This window comes from Larus michahellis, chromosome 2, assembly GCF_964199755.1.
Source record: "Larus michahellis chromosome 2, bLarMic1.1, whole genome shotgun sequence".
NCBI classification, from domain to species: Eukaryota; Metazoa; Chordata; class Aves; order Charadriiformes; family Laridae; genus Larus; species Larus michahellis.
Genome location: NC_133897.1, coordinates 6018907 through 6041906, shown reverse-complemented (window position 1 = coordinate 6041906; position 23000 = coordinate 6018907). Strand labels below are relative to the sequence as shown.

Sequence of the window (23000 nt, the reverse complement as noted above, 5' to 3'; positions counted from 1 at the left end):
TACCCTCATTAGGCATGTAATTGTTTTAAGTTTCCTGTATAGCCACTGGAAAGAGAGGCTCTTCCGAGGTTAATTCAGATCTCTTGTGGGCTGAATTGCCTCCAGGAAAATTCTGTCTTGCTCCTAAAGCAATTACATTTTCAGTTTACATAATGCCTAAACTGAGATGGACTGAGAGACATTACAGGATATTAAAAGGGTGATCTTTTCTGTCTTAGTGAGTTTTTCTTCATTTAGTCACAGGAAGGAAGGATGATCAAGGATTCAAGAGAGACCTACAGGGCATGTTCTCACATCATTCTTGCTTTTCATCACGTAACTCTGTGTCCACATCTAGGTTTTAGGCACACCTGAGTAAGGCATATGCAACGCAACCAGAAACTGTGCAGAGCTCCTCTAATTGCTCGCTTCGTTTCAACCTGAATATTCATTCTGGTGCATCAGAAAGGTTCATACTCCATGCAAGTGAGGCAAAACACAGTACTTTAGGTTGAGATTCTTTTTATAATTTGAAGCTCTTGTAGCCAAAGCAGAAGGAGCACACTTTCATATTGTGCATCTGATCTGTCCTGGAATACGACTATAATGCCAGTGCTATTGTCCTATTTCCATCACAACGTTTAATGGCCACTAATGAACAAACTTCCCAAGGCACATCACTTATGATACCAGTTTTCTAGAAGTAATATCATGTCGTTTTCCCTGCTGTGTCTTAAACAGAAGAACGCCTGTCATTCACAGCATCCCTGCAGCCCCAACAGTTGGTTTCCCTCTTTATATTCCTGTTTCAGTTGCTAAGCATCATGCTCATCTTAGCTTGTGAGATCTGCCAAAGCCACAGCACAGAATCATAGACATGGAAGACAGCAAGGAAAAGACAGTCCCTGGACTGCTCAAACCTAATGTGAAGGTGTCTGTAGGACTGAGCATTTCACAGGTTGTCCCATCCCTGAGTTGAGCCCGTAGCTTCTACCCAGCAGATTCTGAAGTCAGGACAAGTTGAACTTTTTGCTGTCGGTTCAGTTTGTGAAATGCTGTGCATCATGGTAATTTTGTTTGGTTTTACATGTGCACCATTAACAGATAGTGAAGGACTCCAGTGGAGGATTTGCAAGGGATGTAAGTCCCTCATTGTCATCTTTCTTGGGGCACTGCCAAAGCCACCATGGCCATCACTGAGCTCATTATTTGAGTTAGGTTGAGATTAGTATGATGACTGCTTAAACTGAGACATGCATTTTGGTCATAAACCCCAGAAAAATATCTCTATCTGTCATAAGAGATCAAAGACAGAAAGCAATTTAATTCTTCTGGTTTGAAAAGTTACCATCTGTCAGCTAAGTCCTTGTAACTGATACCAATTTGTCCATAGCAAGGGTGAAATGAAATGCACCGCAACCTCCCCTGCGTGGCCTGGAGCACACTTTCCGTTCCAAGTTCAGGCCTGAAGAAGAGAAGTTCTTAGGCCAAAGACTAAGAAAGGCAAGCCATGTCCTGCAGGGGTTTGTGTGTCCATGCCAAAAATGACATTTTTCAGACCTACGTGAAATCTAAGATGTGAGCGGGCTGTATAAGATGAGGACACCACTGTTAAGGCTCTGTGTGCTTGCTTTAGATATTGAGGAAGAGGGAATCATCACAATAACAAGACATTCACTAAAAGGGGGGTGATTGCTGAAATTTGCAGGGGAATACACTTGGAAGCGGTATAACGCTCCCTGCCCATAAGTGATGCCTCTGAGAAAGGCTCTTGGCTTCCATTGCGGCTTGTTTTGCTCAGCAGAGGTTTACATCCTAGAGATAACTGAAAAATAGTTATTCACCTCTGCGTGAAGTATTCTGTTAGGAACAAACAACAAAATTCATATCAAGATTTGCCACAGAAAAAAATTTAATTTCTAATGGAAAATTGAATCTGGGACATTTTAAATAAACTGGAAATATTTGTTGTTGGAAAAGGTGCTGTCCTTCATGGGGACACTGACATGTGTGCCTTAAACTCCTGATCTTTCGTGTTCAGCGAAGCTCTTGACTGTGGTTCTCTGTCAGAGCTGTTGTCTAGAGGAGAGGTTCAAACCACAGAGGAGCACATGGGCATGAAGATTTTGAATTATAGATCCTCGAGAATCTGATATTTGATCTGAAATTTTGTGGAGATTTTGTTACTTGGTAGGTTTTGGATGAGAATGGAAAATTTCCAAGGAAAAAGGGATTTTTTTTTTCATATCTAAACATGCACATGTTTAGCAGGATTTTTTTAAAGTTTGTTTTGATGCCATCTGTGCAAGCAGCACTACTGCTAGCCTTGACGGACTCTTGCAGCCTGAGTTCAGACTCACTAAGGTCAAAGGGAAGGCCCTTTTCACTTACTGGATTTTAGGCCACGGTCTCTCTCAATAGTTTAAGATGTACTGAGTTAGTTGTTTCTTTATATTCCTCCACCTCTTGAGATCAAGAGTTACATTTCTCTTGAGCCTTGACTTGTACTTAGATTGTCTTGAGTTGTCTTAGAGTTGTCTACCTTACAGTTCGCGCAATACACAGTGTGCTGGAGCTCAAGGCCATGCCTGGTGCTTTTCAGCACACTGATAATATGAATAAATAATAATAATTGTAACTGCTATATGACTGTTGGCCTTGTCAATGAGAACCATTGTAATTGACCAAGTGCTTCTCATTCACTGGCCAGTAACTGTTTCCATATATTTTGTGTTCTGCGTTGTGTAGCCCTGGTGCAGATTACGGCTGGCATATGCCAGAAGGAAAGAAGGTTTTCACTCCTTCTCCCCTCTACGTTTACAGCACTGTGACAAGTCCAAAACAGAGGCTCTGGAGGATGATGAGATAGAGGAATTTTACAAGATACTGACAGAGAGGAAGGAAATAGACAAGATCTTCCAAAAGTACTCAGATGCAGAAGGTTTCATGTCCTGCCAGAACCTCGTGAGGTTCCTCTATGAGACGCAGCAAGAAGAAGATGCTGTTGTTGCTGCCCCTGCCTTAATTCAGAAATATGAGCCCAATGAAAGAGGTAGGTCAGAAACACTGGCTGGTTTGGTTCAAAATCTTGCTTTCTTGATGAACTATGAATTGGTTTTCTGCTACTTTCTTCTGCAGCCAAGTGTGTCATTTTCTCCTCACAGCTGCTTCTGAAACACCAGTCTTCTAGGGAACATTAGCAGCTCTAGGAGAGGAGAGCACAGGAGAGCATGGGAAATATTTCTTATCAATTTTATCTTGGGTACACTGAGCAGCTGGAGAGGGGTTGATATAGAGTTGACTAGAGGGTGGTGGAATTCCTGAGGGAAAGGCTCTGATGGCTTATTCACATGCCAAGACCTGACATGGCTTTGCAAGGTTAAGAATGTACCAATATTTCTGTTCTCCAAAAGCAGAAATGGGGGCAGATATTTTTGAATGGGGGCATCTGAAAAGTGATGAGATGTCTGAGTGGAGGGCGAAGAAGGTGACAGCTGTTTAGGAGAGCAATCACAGAACTATCTGCTCAGAAATTAAGCAAATTGCCAGTCTAGAGCACCTTGGAGGACATGTTCAAGAAATGAACACAGGCTCATAGGTTGTTTTTGTCCTATCCTTGTATACCTTCAGGAGAGGGACATTCTTTGCAGATGTCAGACTTCGGGATTAGACTGAGGTCTATCTCAGACCTTCAAGATGGGGAATTCTCAGTTTCTCCCCAAAGTTGAGTAGTTTTGCATTTAGTCTTTGCAAATCATGTATTCATTGGATAGTACAGATAGGATTTATCTGGCTATGTTTAGACATCTGACAACTTCTCTATGTTGGCATGAAGAAAGCTTGAAGTGCTCAAATGGAGATTTTTATACTGTAGCTCTCTAGAGACAGGTGAGGTAAGTGCTGTCTTTGACACTTTTAAGGTCTTATCAAGGACAGTAAGTGTTGTAAAAAGCTGTGCTTGGTGAAGGGGTTTTAAAAGCATTTTCAGGCAGATGAAGCTGTCATCATCGTCTGAACAGCACCAATATCTTTACTATTAGCTGAATGCCTAGGGAGCATGTTTTGCCTTTGAGGTCCTCTGGAGAGCAGCAGGCATTATGGTGAAGATGATGGTGGTGTCAGATTTTCAATATGGGATTTCTGTCTATTTATGTGGCAGCCAAGAGGGGTAATGCCATGACCAAAGATGGTTTCCTGATGTACCTGCTGTCTGATGATGGGAATATATTCAACTCCTCTCACCGTAAAGTTTACCAGGACATGACTCAACCTCTCAGTCACTACTTGGTGTCATCCTCACACAATACCTATCTTATGGAAGACCAGCTGACAGGTCCAAGCAGCACAGAAGCCTATATCAGGTAATGTATGTGTGTGTGTGTGTTTATGTGTGTGTGAGAGGTTGGCCTCTTTCTTATAGAAGACATACGGTGCATATGTACTGCCAGTTGCAAGAGGACCAAGAAGTGACTCCCACCCTGACACCAGGTAATGTGGACTGGCCCATGTTCACATCAGGGTGAGCTGTTTCTAAACCAGGTTGGCCATGCGCCCCTTTTCATAGCACTTCGACCTGGGTCTCTGCTGGGCCCCATGTGGTGTCCACCTGACTGTAAGATGTATAATTAGTACATTTGGGACTAGTTTAAAATATCTGCAGTCATGCGGAGGCTGGATTGCAGCCCTCTAGCAGGGTGTTTTCAAATCATGATGCTGAGGGGGATGTTGCATTCCCCAGAATATGGCATGAGAGAGTGCAAGGAGCTTACAAGTTGCAAAGATTTCTGGGATAGAGCTGCAAGACTGTGTAGGGACTGGAAGGAGCCAAAATGATGCATACTGTCATGATATTTATGATCTGTACTGCCTTTTGGGAGTAGCCCCTGGTGTGGACTATCCCTAGAACCATGCTGGGGTTTATTTTGGAGGCTAGTTTGAGTGCTCCCAAAAAAGAGGTAGGAGGTGAGCTAATGAAGCAGCGTGGGTGATCAGGAAACTTACGCCTGGTCCCTCTTTAGCAGCTCAGATGCTCCCACAGTGTCCCTGGACAGAATATTAGATACTGCCTACTTCTGCCTTTAACAACAACTGCTGTCTGATGTCTCATGGCCAGATGTTTGCAGTGGCCTTTACTAATGTGCACAGCCACCTTACGTTACTTCTGCTATGACCTGTACTTTCGTCAAATGAGACAGTGTTTCCTTATAAGCAAGCCAATGACTGCAGTTCTGTCTTTGTTTATTATTTATCTGATTCTCAGGGAACAATGGGTATCTTGAGTGACAAGCTCAAAAGAGTGGAGAGTGAAATCTGGCACAAGTTGCTTTTCAGTAGCTGTTTGAATTCCTCTTACGGTATCTTAAAATTGCAAAATTATGTTTTGGTTGTAAAAAAAAATTCCATGATTCTTATTGCAATGAGTTAAAGGAGTTGTGTTATCTGAAACGTATGGGGTTATTGTAAAAGAGACAAGATCACCTCCCAGATCTGTGTAGGGGAAACCTACATTTGAAAGTAAATTAAAATGAAAGTATGGATATGTAGAGGCGGGAGTTTCAAGCGAAAATTCAGTTTGGAAAACTGGCCCTTAGCAGTCTCCTCAGCTATGGTGCAGTTCTCACAGCTCCCTCCCTGACAGGTCTGAGGAGTCATCTCTCATGTCTTATCAGATCTAGATGAAGAAGTCACATGATTCAGTCTTTATGACCTGGCTTCTAAGGCTGACTGTCTTACTGTCTTTCTTCCAATGCAGCCATTCTTGATTTTCTCTTCTTTTCACCATCTTTGGGAAAAGACTTGGGGCACAGTCATGAGTGTCCATTCTCATCTGGCACTGACTGTGTCATCTTCTTTGGATAATTCTTACCTTGGACTTTCACTACCTCCTTTCTCAGATCCCATTGTGCTTTCCTTGCTCTACCTTGAGCTCTCTTTGCTGACTCTGAGCTCTCCTGATCCCATCCTTTCTCCATCTGCTTTCCTGTTTTTCCAGGCTCCTCTTTTTTCCCTTGATCCCTAAACTTCCTGTCAGCCTTCCCAGGCAATACCTGTGCCTGATGCACCCTTGTTTTGAGATGGAGCAGAAGGTTTAGAACCCAACCAGGTCCCTTCTTTGTTTCCAGAGCCCTCACCAAAGGCTGCCGCTGTGTGGAACTGGATTGCTGGGACGGCCCTAACTCGGAGCCTGTCATTTATCATGGCTACACTCTCACCTCCAAGATCCTCTTCAGCGATGTCATTAAGGCCATCAAGAACTATGCTTTCAAAGTAAGGACGAGGGACCCACTAAGAGTTGACATATTGCACAATCCAAGACTGATAGTAGGTCTCTGCCCTCCCAGCAGACAGCATAAGCAACGAAGACTTCACCTTAACCTTTCTCATGGGTACAAGATGTGTCCTTCCATCTGGGCATCCATGTTCTGCTTTCTGTAGAGATCCTTTCCTGGGGGTTGCTGGACAGGCAGAGCACTACCTGGGGACAAGTTTGAATCTATCCCAGCATAGCTGCATCCTGGACCCCACTGCAATGAAAATAATGCCCAACATCTTGAGCGTAACTGGTGGGAAACACAAACAAGACCATGATTTGCGTGGCTTTGATGTCTCGGGGTCCATTCCTAGTTTAGAGGAATTCATGTGCATGTGTTTTGGAGGGACTGATGCAAAGGACTGCTTTTACTCTGCTTTAAAAGGAATGAGCAGGTCTGGGGTCTTCCATGGCAGTGCTGGGCCAGCAGCCTTTAAAAAACCTTGGGTCTGTCCAGACTCACTGGGCTTTCCACTGTTTTCAGTGCACTTGAGAGCTAGTATCAAGTTTCCTGTGGGGCTACAAAGCAGTGACAATGACAATGCCTTCAGCACACAAAATGACTAGGGGGTGCCACAGGGAACCAGATCAGGCCTATGCACGAATGGAGGAAGGATTCACATCACCTAAGGATTTGAGCAAACCCAGTGATTTCAGAGCCTTCCTTCGCAGTCTCCTTCCCCTGAGGTAGGAAGGTGCTCTGGCCCACAGTGCAAATGGAGAATAGAGGTACAGGGAGCCTCATCAAAGTGCCCCAGCAAGTCTGAGGGAGGCATCCCGACCCAGCCTAGTGCCCTGTCCATTGGATCGTCATCTCTGGAAGGCATCAGCAGAGATCTGAGTAGGTACTGCACAGTTGAATTTGTCCGTTTTTAACAGATGCTCATTTTAGCAGAATACTAGACCTTGCTGTTGATACACTCATTTCCACAGAAAACAGTGCTGGGTTTTATATCAATTGCTATAGACAGGTGAAATTGCAGAGTTCACTGATGATGTATGTTGCTGTCTTCTTCTAGACCTCGCCATATCCTGTCATCATCTCCCTGGAGAATCACTGCAGTGTCGACCAGCAGAAGGTCATGGCTCAGCACATGACGACAATCCTGCAGGACATGCTCTTGGTTGCCCCAGTTGATGGAAACAGATCCCAGTTCCCCTCCCCAGAGGTAAGCAAGGCACTTTCTGCCTTCTGAGGGTGGGACAAGAGAGAAGTCTGTCTTCTTGCTGAGTGCCAAGTAGTGGACAATATGCATGGGGAGTGGTGAGAACTGGTCTTGCTGAGGAACAGTGGTTATCTGTGGGCAGTGGTCGAATAAGAAATAAGAGTATCTAGAAGTAGCTTGTGCACATCAAACACAAAATGCCCTGTTGCTCCTTGTTTCTTGTCTAAGGTCTCAGAGGAGACATCCCTGCAGGACTGAAGACATTCCTGATCCATTTACCAAGGCCAGGGAATGTCCTTCATCCCATGAGGTGGTTGCTTTTCTGGCTTGTCCCAGAGGAGATGAATCCTGAGAGTCTCTCTTGTGTCAGCTCCCCAGGCCCCAAAGCTGAATATGACCTTCTTTAGGCTAATCCTCTGAAGCATTGTTAGGTTGCTGCACGTACAGGGAAGATGAGCACCACAAGGAGTGACTACAAGGTGTCCCTGTGTTTTTAATCCAATAAGACTAGACAGTGCCTGATTTCAATGTAGGTGAGATGTTTTGCCCTTTGCTGAGGGATGTAGCTTGTGCTCCCTTCCCCCTTTAATGCCTCGGCTGCTCTACTGTGGATGAGGAAGCAATGAGGGCTGGAAGGACAGCTGTGATTTTTTGCCCCTCAAAACTCAAGGGGAAAACCAGTACAGGTAGCCTAAAACTGTATCAAGCACAAAGTGTCATCCCACTGAGAATGGCCTGGGGTGATAGGGAAGGAGATGTCCATGGAGGACAAGGGGACGCAGGAGGCTGCATAGAGATCCCCTCTGATCCCCATGAATGAGGGCAGCCGTGAAACTGGGAGCTGACCTCAGACCCTGTGGGGGGAAGGAGATACAGCCCTCAACAGCGGACCACCACTATAAAATCATTAGCTGACAATTAGAAAAAATTGGAACTGGAATCTTGATATGAAATAACACGGTTTCCAAAACAGAAGCCAGAAAGGAAACATTCATTTGTTTCCGCCCTTTGGGTTTGTGGTTTCTTTCTTTCTTTTCTCCTAAGCACGTTGCAGAAACAGACTTGTGTGTGAATAGCTGCAGTCCCCTTTAAATTGCATTTCTTTGCTAAAGAAATCATTTGCCAAAAATTGGATCAGCATGCCTAGCCGGAGCTGGAAGCAGTTTGTGGGTGGGATAAAGCTGGCAGTCAGCAGGGGAGAGAGAAAAATGATCCACCCAAAATATCTTCTATAATTTTGAATGCTGCTGCTTCAGCAGGACCTTTGCACTGGCACAGACAAGGTGCCTCCATTTAAGAAGTGACTCTCCCAGGGTGAGGATACACGAAACACGGAGACAGGTCTCTGCAGGCTGTTAGTGAGTTGGAAAAATCAGTCTTCAGTGTCACCTCCTGGCTTGCTATTTGTCCCTGGTGTGGTATCAGGAAAGCCGCTGATAGCTTTTCAGAACGCTGCCTTGTGACCAGAGGAATGATACGAAGAAAGAAAAGAGAAACACCAAAGAAAGAAATGCGTGATGCGAGTGCAAGGGAATGACCCCACCTTCCCAAAGACGTTTTTCCCATTCCTGTGCTTGTCTAATCTCCTGCTCTGATTGCCCAGATGGACACGTGGCCCCAGCTAGAACAAAGATCTAGCCAAGATCTACCTTAGTGAATGGATTTGGGCTGATATGCTCCATTGGAGGGACCGATCCATTTAGTTTAAAGGGAGAAAAATTGCCAATGTAGCAAAATCTATCCTTCTCCCTCTGGTACTTTTCCTCTGCCTTCCTGCTATGTGAACTAGGAGAGTGCAAATGGCTGAACTGCTGATTTTTTTGGTGGAAAATACATCGAAGCTAAAACATTAAGGGGGAAAAAAAAAAACCCAAACCAAAAACCTCTTGGATTTTCCACTTCCTTGTGAAGCTGGCATGGGGAAGCCCGGGATGACGTACTATTTATTATATTAGACAAAGGGTGGGATCTGTCACTGGAAAGAGGGTTGAAAGTCTGTAAATAGAACCAGGTGAAGAATTGCTGCGGATTGTGTTAGGGGGGCAGTGTCAGTAATTAAAGGAAGATCAGCACAGTTTGGATTCATGCTAATGATTCATACCACAGCCCAGGGCAGGCATCTGATTTATTAGGCTCCATTCAGGAACAGCGTTGGACTACACAGAGCATCTAAGTATCTCTCTCAAGCTGCTCTCTTTAGGTTCCAGTAGTAAATTAAAGGTCTATAGGATGAAAGGCCAAAAGTCACACAAAATCTCCAGGCAGTGCCAGGGTTGTAGGGAAGAGCTACTCCAATTTCTGCTGCTGGTTGCTTGTTGCAGGTCCTTCTGCCCTATCTCTGGTCTGCACAGCGATCTGTCAGGGCCCCTTCTCCCTCTGCCTGCATCCCAGCTAGAAATACTGCAAAACCCTGTCCCTGGAACGAGATTAAAACAGCTGCCAACAGCGCATGCAACTATTCAGTGTATCAGCCATATCCAAAACCCCTCCAACTCTTTGTTACTAGATTTCCTTGTTTATAACAACAGTGGATTTGGGTTTAACAGACTTGTCTTGGTAGGTGACCCTCAGGACCGTGAGCGCCCTACTTGGGAGCCCCAGTGCAGTGGCAGGGGCCTCTTCCATCCCACACCTCCACTGTCCCACCAGCCGTCCCTTCAGTCACATCCATTGCTGTGTCCAGTTTCCCCATCTGACATCACTTTGAGCCATGCAGCTCAGGAACCACTGCCATTATAGCCATGGCAGTGCAGGGCTCGGCACAACTGATCTGCATAGCAGCGGGGGTGCCATGCTCTGCCATGTGCTCGCAGCAAGGCAGTAAATGCCTCTAGATTTGTCTCGGCTAAGTCCAGACTGGGTTCAGTCACAGGTCTCTCAATCAGCAGTGGATGTCGAGAGCCGTCTGCCTGGGCGGGTTACTTTTGCATCATATACTCAGCATGAATGTGGCTTCAAGTCCCTCTGCCTTATGGCTAACTCCACACCTATGCCTTTCTCCAAGGTTAGCCCAGCTTGTGTCAACCTTATCTGCAGGGCATTTTCTTGGCTGAAGTTCTTGAGATGAGTTTCCCTCAAATCTCTCAAAACCTCCTTTGATAATGTGTTTCTTCCCCTTTTCTGGAGACTCCCTTCATCCTCCGGTGCCACTCATTGCTAAACCCTGCAACGCTTCAGTTTACAACTAGGCTGAACGACATAGACAGGTGGAGATGTGATATCGATTAGTGCATGTGGCCTGCACATCTTCTTATGAATGTGAACACGTTAATCCTCACAGCTTCTCAGAAATCTGGGGAGATGGAGATCTTCATCCAAAGAGTGGGACGTAAAGTGGCAGCGCTCAGACCCTGTATATCCATATATGTGAGCACTTCACTTTGGGCTCCTTTTGAGAACTAGTTAATACAACTGGGGGAGTTGGAGGTGTGGTCCACCTCCTCGTAAGTGTTTGTCGAAATAGAGAAGAAGAATCACACCCTGGGAGTGTGTAGTTTTCTCTGTTGACTCTAAAGGAGGTGTTGAAGGCAAAGAAAATTTGATGAGGTGGATCACTTTATAAATCTTCCACTCCCACTGAGATGAAAACTGGAAATCAGACCTTGCCATGGCTTTCAGGTTGATAATAGGGGCAAGAAACTTTCAGGTGGGATAAATGTATATGCAGACCTTTGGAAATCCTCTGCTCTTTACAGCTTTGCTCCTTCTGATAAAATCAGTGCTGCTTTCATTTAAGATGGTTGCCGTGTCCTGATTCACAGACTCCTAAAGGAAGCAAAGCCATGCGTCAGAACCATTTCATTGGCAGAGCTGAGCTTGTTCAGCATGCAGTAGAAAAGGTGGGAGAGCCGGGGAGCTCCATTTATGGAGAACTAAGGCAATGCCATTTACAGGGCACGTGAGGAAGGGAAAGAGTTGCATCTATTCCAGCAGCCGCTCTGCTGTATGCTTTCAGTAGAGTCTATGTCCTTGTAGCCTTTCCCATTTTCTTAGGTTGTATTCAACCTTGGGCTTGCCACTGGCAGTTAGAATAGCTTTATGGTCTACTTGGAGAATATTTTATTGAGTATTTCAGCTAATGCTTCTTCCTAAGACAAGAGATCTGCTCAACAGAGCTGAACTGATAAGCTGAGTGTCTTTCGCCTCAGGCTAGAAATACTTAATATCACATGAAGCAGAACCAAAAGAGATGAAACATGTGCATGTGTGTGTTTGTGTCTGTGTGTATCAACTTATTTAAAACTTTGTTAAAGAAGATAAACACTCCAATATTGGACTTTGCTTCCTAAATGAAAGAAGACAATGAGACAATGTCTGAAACTGGCAGCTTCTGCAGGGTGGATTCACTGCAATGCAGCATCTTCTGCAGGAAATGGAGATGAAAATGCTCTGTTTTGGGGTGAATCTCACCCCTCATTGTGGACCAATGAGCTAATGCATCTCTTCTGGAGTTAGGTGGTACATGGACTTCTCTCCCATGTAGGCACAGTGGAAGTCAACTGCACAGGGGGATGCTCAACCTCTGCAGTGCAACAGGACTCCAGAATGGAGCCAACGTCTTAGATTTCAAGGCCAAAAGGGGACCACCACAATCGCCCTATGGAGAATCTTGTGTAGCACAGTTTGGGCTGACCAGTGTGCCTGTGCCCATGGGGAGCATCTGCAGCATGTCCAAGGTTTCCCAGAGTAACCACAGTCTAGACAGGATAACAGCAGCACCAAGGACCGACTGCTGGCAGCCCTGGTATGTGGTATGGGGAGGAGACAAGGCAGAGGCTGTGTCGCTGTGCCTTCACTGCTGATGTTATTCAGCCATGTCAGTCTGTGCCAGAAATTACACCTCCCACTTGGTGGACAGGCTGTCCTGAACTGGAGAAGCTTAAAAGGGGCTGGTAGTCCTACTGGTAATCATGAATCAAGCAACCTGCCCCAAATACCTTATCCCTAGTTCTCTACTGTTGAGCTGTTCTTAACATTTCTTATGGGACATTAGAAAGCAGAGGCAGGTAATATCTTATACAGCATTACGCTGTCTGCAGCCTACAAAGGACAAGAAAGGCTTCTCTGAGCCCCTCCTCACTGTCCCCAGTGCAATCCCTCCAGGCTTGTCCATACAAAGTGTTGACTGGAGCCTAAAAACTCTCACAGAACTGGATTTCGTCCGCTGCCAGTGCGTGTTGTGGAAGAACAGTGAAAAGCTGGATGTTGAGGGCAGGAGGGTGGAAAGAGACATGCGACTGAAGAGAGACTCTGAAGATGAGCCAACTTATCTCCCAGCCATGGATGTGAAAAAGCAGGTCACAGCTCTGCCTGGAAGAGGGCTGAGGGGCTGGGAAGATGGAGGGCGGTCTGGGGATGATGAGGAGGATACTGCTATGCTCTCACTGCTCCTTTGGGCCTTTTATTCCTGGTAACTGGTACATTCCTTCCAGCTGCCTATGTGTAGCTTTTGAGTGACAGGGAAAGTGCCCCACTGTAAACAGATAATTTGTGGTAGCTGAAGAAAAATGCTCTTGGCTGCTGCCTCGGGTGCCAGTGTCAAATTTCAGCTCCAACCAAGCTCCATCCACAGCTTAGCCGAGTGGTGAGGAGTCGGGCTGGTCTCTGAAAAGATGTGATGCAATTTGCTTGCACCCACAAAACGGGAATAACGTTCTTTGAAAATGGCTGTGTTGAAAGATCCTTGATTTTCCACAGTCCTGTCATTTGAGAACGTTGCTTTTGCTGTTGTGGAAAGGGCAAATACAGGGTGTCACTGGGTGGAGGGGGGAGGGGGGAGGCATGCTATGCAGAGTGAGGTGTTGGCTAATTCTGAGATTGCATTTTTCTGGAATAACTAGCACCCTCCAAAGCCAGGACTACCAAACACATCCATGTGGCAGCAAATCTCCCACTGATTTCACTGGAAACTGCAGGATCTAGGGATGCTTCTGGGCTGAATTAACTAATTTGGTAGCATAATCCGCTCACTTAGAGATTGCACCCAGGCAGTCACCCTTCTCAGTACTGCTCCCTGCTGCCAGCATCGCTGCTGCCTTGTCTGGACTCAGTCAGCCCTCTACGAGCTTCAGCCTTCCTCCCACAGTCAGATCTTGCACCACAAGAGATACATCGGTGGTATGGGGGTCTGCGAGCAACCATGCGCTGATGGCCTGTTCCTTCACCTGAGGTTTTATGTGGACTTTGAAAGAGGCTGGAGAGAGTTGATTCAGCACAAGAAATGTGCTCCTTGGATTAGCTCAGCAGCCAGCTGTGTTATCTTGGCACGTGCTGCTGGTTATGATTAGTGTTGTATCATGCTAGCAGTCGCAGGAGAAGCTCTTTTCAGAAGAGGAGATATCTTTGAGAAGGGTCTGGGAACTTGTCCTTAGGTTGTCAGCTCCCTAAGGTTTCACCTGCAAAATCCCTTTACGTATTAAAATCCCATGTCTGCTATCCACAAGGCACCCGTCCAGAACTTAATGGACCTCTCTCACCATTAAAATGTCTAGTGGAGCAGAAGGCTGCAGTGATTCAGTCCCTGCATGGTTCTCATGCCGTTTCCCAAGTTGTGCATGTGTTTATAACCACATGTTGCAGAGACTGGGGTAGACTAAATAACAGAGGGGCAGAAACAGTGCCACGAATACTTTCCATGAGCCCTGACCTCCAGGCTTGGCCTTGTTTGCTGGGCCCCATTCAGTTTTGGAAAAAAAAGTATATTTTTATTGCCTCTAAGAGCATGAGTGTTTAAGTCGTCTAGTTGAGGGGATGGTCAGCTCTGTATTAGAGGGGAATCAGCAGGCTATCTGGGGTATTCGAACTCATGGCTTGTGGTCTCAGAGGCTGGCCAGAGGCAGGGCAAGGCCTTAGTGGAAAAACAGACTTATTTTTACCTGTATCTATGGATAATACCCAGTGACCAATGCAACTCTGAAAGGCCCTGTTGCAGCTGAGGAGCTGTTACATCCTTTCTCCTTAAGAGCGGGCAGAACCTTTTCTTAATCACCATCTATTTTGTCTTTTCCTTGTGCAGCAATTGAAAGGGAAGATCCTTGTGAAAGGCAAGAAGCTGAGCAGGCAGGAGGACCCCACCGGAACAAATGGGAACAACAATCTGGAGGCTGAGGATGTCTCTGATGAAGACGAAGCAGCTGAAATCGAAGATGAATCAGTGAAGACCGAGATACAGCAGAAGGGGAAGGTAAATAAAAGAAGTAACTGAGTCCTGAAAAGGGGCAGACCTGGAGAGGCAGAAAAGCTATAAACAAGATCTTTGCCTATTACAGAGGCTCTGAAATCCTGCATCAGGAAATCCCATCTTGTTAGCCTATCCCATGACTCATGCTGGAATTGAAATATACTTTTAACATGTTCCCAGCTAAGACAGTTTTCAGTGTGTTTTCAGCTACTCAGCTGGGAACACGTAAGGGTGAATTGTTGAAATTGCTGAAGCTAATGACCCTGGTCCTTGCTCAGCTTAGTGATTTCTGTCCCGAGCACAAACAGGGATCTTGCAGAGCCAGCCAAGCGTGAAGGTTGGCTTCTTTCCTTAAAATGAGGCTGCAGGACCCTGCAGCTGGGACAGGCCATATAGCTTTTGTGGAAGCAGTGGAAGGACACATGTTCAGTCTTTCTCAGTCTGATTTCCAGAAATGTATTTGTCATGGGACTATCATGACTTTGTTTATTACCAGAGACTGATGCTTTTCTAGTCACATTTTGGGACATACCCGCACCCTCACCAGCCAAGTTTTTCTGACCTGGAGGAGGGAGGGAAGATCTACAGATGTATGGCGAAAGGGTGGCCAGTTACTAAAGCAGTTAAGATCACTATTTCTGGGTGGAAAAGGCTGGCCTTTACACCAGTGTTTTGCGCCCTTGTGTGAGGACATTCATTTTTCCAGACTGCAGGTCATTGTGAAGGCCACATCCCTTAAGGACCAGGTTCATAGGTGATATAAATACATTCAGTCCCACTGATGGCAAAGCTAATTGGTATTGCCTCTGGATCTGGTCTGATCTGTGCTTCCCCTTGCTGATTTGCTCACTCTTTGAGGGTCTTATTTCTTTCTCTGAACTGTAGTCAATAATGCGTATAATTTTGAAGTCTGACATTTTCTTTCCTTGCATCTGATGGGAGCTGGTGGCTCTCACTTCACCCCTGCACCAATGAATGTGGCCGTGGAGTAGGATGTACCTACATTATGAGAACTTCCTAGTTCAAGGGGAAAAAGTCCAAGTTCTGTAGAGGCCAAAACATCCTTCCTTTCCCCTTATTTCCTGGTTTCCGTGCTTGGGACCAGGACACTATGGAAAACTCATTGCTAAGGCTCTGTTGTAAAGTTTAGCAACTGGAGACAGCCATTGATGCTGAAATACAAATGCAGAGAGCAGCAGAAAGGGTATCCCACCAACAAAGATAGAATCCCTCTGTCGAACATCATGCAACAAGGGTCCTGGGACAGCAAAGCATCTCTTGTGTGAAATCCTCTCTTAGTTCACCAATACAGGCCGATCGGGCTGGTTGCTACTGTGTTTGTAGCACTAATCACTTGCGAGTTGTGATAGCCAACCTGAAATACTCATTCACATAATAACATGCAAATAAATGTAGAAGGAGGAATGGCCCAGATGAAATTAAATCTTGGTAGTAACACTTGGGAAGTCAGTGATATCATGGGACAGACCAGGATGGACCTGAGAGGGCAGTGATGCCCTGAGAGGAGGGATTAGCACTCTCCATGCAGGGCAAGAGACATGGCAAGAGACAAGGACCAGGTTCATAGGTGATATAAATACATTCAGTCCCACTGATGGCAAAGCTAATTGGTATTGCCTCTGGATCTGGTCTGATCTGTGCTTCCCCTTGCAGTCTGCCCCTTTTCCACCCTCTCTCTGCATAGCGGTGCCACTGAGTGTTGATAGCATACATCCTTTTCATGTGAAGATGGTGGAGAAGAGAAGCCCTAGGGGTCCTAGACAAAGCGTGATTATGACTTTTGAGTGTGGCTGCAGAAACTCCCCACAAACCTCTTGCTCTCCTGCTTTTAGAGTGACACCTTGAAGCTGGCCAAGGAGCTGTCAGACACAGTTGTCTACTGCAAGAGTGTCCATTTCAATGGCTTTGAGGACCCCAGCCATCCCCGGGCATTCTACGAGATGTCATCGTTCACGGAGAGCAAAGCTCTGAAACTAGCCCAGGAGTCTGGTATGTATGTTCTGCCCTGGCAAAAGGCCATCCTCTGTCCCAGTCCCCCGTAAAGGGACAGCTAGTGGTGGTTAAGCATGAGGAAAAAACACCCTGAAAGATGTCGGTTATGATCTCTTTGGCCATGCGTGTCACTGAGAAACAGTAGGAGTAACATAACATCACAGAGGCTGTTACCAAGAAGGGCATTTTATACAGGTAGTTCACATTTAGCCAGACTCACTAGGCAGAGGAGCAATATATCCAGCAGCATCAAGAAGAGATAAAAGTGGCTCCCATCACTGAAAGGGACATTTTCTTCTTTTTTGTCTGTAGGAACCAGTTTTGTTCATCACAACATCAGGCACCTGAGCCGGATCTACCCTGCAGGCTGGAGGACAGATTCTTCCAACTACAACCCCGTTGATTTGTGGAACGTCGGCTGCCAGATTGGTGGGTGCAACTGGGAGGCTGGAGAGGGTCAACATGGGTGGGTCACCCATGGCCTAGCTATGAAGGGGCTTCAGCGGAGGTAGATGTGCGATCTCAAGTCATTTGCAGGCAGAGAGGCTCAGTGGACACTGGGAGAGATCAGCGCTTCAGACAATGCTCAGTGACTTTTCATAGACTATTTTCTGGCCCACCTCAAAACCGTGAAGAGAGTCTTTCCTGCACATGAATGTGCACATCCCTGCAATTTCACGGGAAGATGTGTTGTTGCCATTTAACAAAGCAGGAGGGAGCCAGGAGTTACAGTGTCTTACTGTAAAGTGCTGAAATCTCTGGCAGAGACATAAATCAAACTCAGCTCTCTTGAGCCCTAGAGCAAGGCCATAACCGTAAGGGCCAAGCTGTGGCCTGAGCTGTTCCCTGTAGTCAAAGCAGCTCATCATACCTACTCCCAGGGCATGGAGGCCCCTGGTAGTATATTGATGTCTCAGAGATTTGATGAAAACAAGGGACCCAGAGCCTGTTAAGTGAATTATGTTGTAGCTTTCATCCAGGAAACCTGGTGCAGTGTTAAGTGGGCAGGCTGGTGATGACGTGGCTCTCTTGGTGATGCTGGATGGTGGAAGTGTCCCAGTTATGCCTACATGGACCAGCCAGACAAGAGAATCTGCAGATGCAGGGCTCCCTGGCCCCCAGCTGTGTAGACCTACCTACATGGGCTGGATGTGGCTGTCAGCATATGAACTCGCTGGGTGCTGCCGCCCCTGTAGGGGATGGATGTACCATCCATTGGCCTGTCTCTCCAGTATTGAGTCTGGCCTCAGGAGAGTCTCTGGGAGGAAACATCAGGTCCCTCGGGGTACACTAAAGCCAGACCTGCATGCCTTATCTGACCTGAATTCAGTATTTGGGCACCCAAAATAAGTTTTTTTTCAGAAGCTCCAAGTACTTGCAGCTCCCAGTATATAGTAGCTCCCAGCTATACTGCAATTATTAAAGTCTTGTTTGCAGGTGGAAAAACAGGAGAGTGCCTTAAAATGCTTTTGGGCATAAAGTATTACAGGTTATGTAGGACCCAGGACCAGGATAAGTTGCCATCTGTCCTAGAGCTGTCTTAGAAGTTGCTAAAGAGGTTGGCATCACCCTTGAGAAATCAGTGGAGTACTGAGGAGGTGCTGGGGTCCATGTGCACTCCCTGTGTGATACTAGTGAGACCGTTCACTGAGACTGCTTCCAGACTTGACATCAATGCTTTTAAAAGGATGGTGGCAAATTGGAAAGAATACAAGAAATCTGCCTGGCATTAGGACACCAGTGAGGCTTGATCTATTTTGGGCAGGGGACAATAAAGAGATGATTTGATCACAACTTCTGTACTCCAGCATGAGGAGTTCAGATAGCAAAGAGCTCTCTAGGCTAACCAACAAAGGCATCAATGGCCCTTGGGATGCCAATTGGAAATAGGCATATCTGGGCTGGAAAGGAAGTTTTATAATGAGGCTAAGTAGTCAGAATAACAATCTGAGAAGGATTTTCTGTCTTCACTGCGGGAGATAACTCCTTCAGCATAAAAATGAATGGGTTTATCTAAAAGATGCAGTTGTCCAACCGGGTGACAGAAATTCAGTGCGGGACTCTTTTTGACCCGGTGGCAGTCAGGAGAACAACTGAGGTGACTGTAATGTCGTTTCCTATCTCTAACGTCTATGAATGCAAGAAATCTTCAGGAGTAGCAGACTACGAGGATCAGAGTTCATCACTGCTCTTTAAAGCATGGAAAAGCCAATGTTTATGTCCATAAAGCGCAATTTCATGTGAACAGAATTAGTATTAAAAAAGTCCCATTGATTTATCTGAAAGTGACTGAATTTATTTATTTATGTTGCAGTTGCCCTAAATTTCCAGACAGCAGGCACAGAAATGGATGTCTACCAGGGTCGGTTCCAGGACAATGGGTTTTCTGGGTATGTCTTAAAGCCGGAATTCCTCCGGGATGAGCAAACCAAATTCAATCCAAAATCCATCACAGAAGGAACATGGGGGACAAAGAAGAAGCTTCTGCTTAAAGTAAGAATAGAAGTCAGAAAATGTAGCATCCACCTTTGGGGGGGCAGGGAGGTGTAGGTCATACCTTTTCCTTCTCCTGGTCCCACCTGGGCAATGTTGTCCTAACCCTATGCATTTCCAACCACTGGGGTCTCTGCTTCAGTCCTGCATGGGCGCTCATCCTCCAGGGACTTATCACATGTTTAATGTTCAGCAATAGGAGAGCTAATGACAGTATTCTCTGTCATTACAGAAACATACAGGCAGACAGTCAAGAGTCACCACTGTTGTTTCCAAGTATCATCTGATCCCTGTGGCAACAGTTAGCAAAGTTGCCTGCCCCCTAGCTAGCTTGCTGGGCTGGAGGAATGTTCATTAGGTGCTTTGGCTTGTGACAACTTAAACTGAAGGATGTCACAACGCTGGCTCTGAAAGACCAGCACCAGCTTGTCACAACAGGTCCTGCGCTCCTGGAGAAGGAGAGGGACATTTGCCAGGGAGCCCTCTCTCCTAATGATGTCCTGACCTCTTCCTCTGTTTCCTCCACAGATCATCTCTGGTCAGCAGCTGCCCAAGGTGAACAAAAGCAAAAACTCCATTGTTGATCCTAAGGTGACAGTAGAGATCCACGGTGTCCAACAGGATAACAACAAGAAGCAGACCAAAGTCATTGAAAACAATGGTAAGGGGTTTTCTTCCATGCCGTGCTCCCATGGGGCAGTAACCCAGTTGTTTCATGTAGTGGTGTCCCTTGTCAAGACTGCTGCCCTGTGGCTGGATCTGCCCAGGTGCTGTTGGCCTAATTCAGTGCAGGGACCCTGGTTATAGACTGCTGGTGGCATGAACTAGCCCCACAGACTGATGTCCCTATGGAGAATTACTTTTCAGGCGTTCTTCCCTCTCTTTTCTCTCTAAGATGTTTGGAAACAGAAATTCCCTCCAAAACAACATCAGCCATATGATTCGTTTTGAGGCTCGCTGCCAAATTTGTAGAGCTAGAACTTTGGAAGTGCTCTTTACCTCCGTGCAGTTGGACTTGACCTGGGATGCATGGGTCACCACTAAGATCTTCCCAGAGAATGCTTCTTGTGAGGCTGATTTTATCCTAAAAGTGTCGCAAGCTCACAAAAGGTTGAGGTTACAAGGGACTTTGGAAATGTCTGTTCCAGCCTGTGCCCAAAGCAGGACCAACCTCAAAGTTAACTCAAGTTGCTCAGGTTATTGCCTGGATGAATTTTGAATATCTCAAAAGGTGGAGATTCCCCAGTCTCTCTGGGCTCTCTCAAGTGATCCAGTCTTTGAGTGACCTCATGATAAAATAAGATATCCATATCCTTAACGAGAAATTCCCCTGTTGCAGTTTGTGCCCATTGTGCATCATGCTTTTGCTGTGCACGTGTAAGAAGAGCCTGGCTTTATCTTCTCTATAAGGAGGTAGTGGAGGATGGCAATAATAACCCCCATATCCTTCTCCAGGTTGAATAACTTGACCTCTGTCAGTCTCTTCTCATATGTAACATAGCCTGTGCAAAAGGAAAATATTTCCTGCAGCTCAGAGCCTCCTCACCAGGCAGGGACATTGCATCTGCTTGTCCTCTCCGCCAAAGTGGCGCTGCTGCTAAATCAATGCATATCACAGCAATGGTACAGGTTGAGGGGTAAAAGCTGTAAGACCCGATCTCCAAAGAGCCGGGCTCAAGCCTTACCCAGCTCCAACCTCAGAGATCTCACGGACATTTCACCTCCCGGTGTACTACTTCCCAACGGTCAAACATGGATGTGATTTCCCTCCACGCAGTGAAAGTCTGAATATTGTGGCCGCCTGAGTTTGCAAAGGGCAAGTTCAGCCCTCTGTCCCGTGGGAGTAACAAGGCAGTAGGAGTCTGAAAAATTAGTCCTTGCCCTCCTGCTGACAAACACACAGGTACACACACACACACGCTGCTTTTCTGCATGGAGTAAGAGCCAAATGCTAGAAAGCCAATGCATATTTTCCTCCCTGCTAACAATGTTTCGCTTTTCCTCTTTCCTGTTTTGAGTAAATCTGGCGTGGCTCCTAAAGCTCATGGCCATTTCCGTCACCTACAATAATTTTTATAATGAGTGAAAACTGTGTAGGGAATGTTTCAGACCTGCCAGACCTGTTCGTCAGGTCTGCTCAGCACACCCAGCCCCACAGCTGGCCCTTGGCTAGCTGGAGCGATACTGGAGCAGTGCTGGAATGGTGCTGGAGGGAGCGTTGCCCAATGGAAAAAGAATCAAACCATGAAAACATCAGTGTTGGAAAGGGGCCACTGCAGAGAGGGGGTTACATTTCATGGGCTGAGGTTTCATATATGTGACCACGCTTCAGCAGCTCACCTGGTTTGACATTTTACAGTTGGAGTCGATGATCTTAAGGGTCTTTTCCAACGTAAATGATTCTATGATTCTGTGTTGGTGGGACGGAAGCAGGTGCTGTGGGCACAGATCAGGTCCCAGCAGTGCAGCTGTGGAGTGTGAGAGGCTGTGGGAACCTGCTGGCTCAGAAGCTCTGAGCATCTCATATGGCTCTGAGACGGGTTGAAAATCCCCCACAGATGTCAGTACAGTGAAACCTACGGTCCTAGGGCTGATGACTTTCCCTCGTGATTCCCTTCATGATTTCTGCTCCCATGGCATCAGCAACACTGTTTTTTTTCCCCAAGGATGAAGGAGGTGAGGAGCAGATGTGCGTTATCTGAACAGTCCAGTTGATTTAATCCTACTAAAGTCCAAATAAAGTTCACCAACCCAGCACAGGTATTTTGTGATGGCACTGTCCACAGGCCCATCTCAGCCCCTTCAGGGCCAGCTGAAAGATCAGGGCTTCAGCTGACCTTCTGCTGTCTTTGGGCTCCTGCTCTGCACAGGCTGGGCCAATGGCAGCAGAGTTTCAAACAGGATGTCCACTCCTCCCGTTTGTTTCTGGGGAGTGGTTTACTGAAATTGCAGAGAGCACCCGCTGTGACCAACAGAGAGAGCACTGGGCTTGCTTTTCATTCCTCGTCTGATGTGACGGTCTGGGTCTTGTTTGCTTTGTGAGTCCGGATCACGAGATCCTTATCCGTAACAGAAGTGGGGCTATTCTGGCTGTCTCAGACACTGCCCTTATATAGGGAGACAGAAACCATTTTTTTCTCCAGACTTGATGATGCTTTTTGTAATCAGGTACCTTTCTTGCAGACAGGGAAAGTGAGGCACAGAGTGGTGACAGATGGTTCCAGAAGGCTGTCACAACACAAAGGCACAGCCCTCCTCTCTGCTCCCCCCTGGTTTAGGGCTGTAAAAATTTGCAGCTGCTCCAATGGCAACCAAAGACATCTGTGTATCAGCCAACAAGAGCCTGTGGAGCAGAGCCGAGTTCACCTCCCTCCTCCTCCTTGCTGCCTTCTGGGAGTGTGGTGCTGGTCTGCAATGAGCAGCGTAAGCTGAAGGATTTATTAGTAGCAGGTAGCAAATCAGTGTCAGAGCTGGGAACAGTGGTCTTGGCACCTCGTGAGACCGTTGGCCTGGCTCAGATTAGTTTGGCAGTCAGGCAAAGTCTCCATCCATTTGCAAGCATCTCCGACCTCCGTCCTTATCTGCCAGCATTTCTGACCTCCATCCTTGCTTGTGAGCGTCTCTCACTTTTTTTCCTGGTTTGTGAGCAGCTCTGATCTCCGTCCTTCTCTGTGTTGCCCAGGCTTTAACCCAAAATGGGATGAAGAGTTTACATTTGACATAGAGATCCCTGCACTTGCCCTGGTCCGGTTTGTGGTGGAAGACTTTGACATGTCGACCAAGAACGACTTCATTGGGCAGTACACCCTTCCCTTCACTAGTCTGAAGCAAGGTAAGGCCCTGCTCCCTGTTCCTCACA

At 46.4% G+C, this 23000-nt stretch overlaps 1 protein-coding gene across 2 annotated transcripts in view; it reads left to right on the top strand.

Moving 5' to 3' along the window:
* Positions 1-23000, top strand: part of PLCD1 (phospholipase C delta 1) — a 58065-nt gene that overhangs the window by 33169 nt on the left and 1896 nt on the right. For both annotated transcript variants that reach the window (XM_074574010.1, XM_074574009.1), the window contains exons 5-14: positions 2803-3031; positions 4139-4340; positions 6102-6246; positions 7309-7458; positions 14471-14638; positions 16489-16645; positions 16961-17077; positions 18963-19141; positions 19670-19802; positions 22824-22973. In XM_074574010.1, coding sequence (XP_074430111.1) covers positions 2803-3031; positions 4139-4340; positions 6102-6246; positions 7309-7458; positions 14471-14638; positions 16489-16645; positions 16961-17077; positions 18963-19141; positions 19670-19802; positions 22824-22973 — 1630 coding nt within the window. The remainder of the gene's footprint in view (positions 1-2802; positions 3032-4138; positions 4341-6101; positions 6247-7308; positions 7459-14470; positions 14639-16488; positions 16646-16960; positions 17078-18962; positions 19142-19669; positions 19803-22823; positions 22974-23000) is intronic.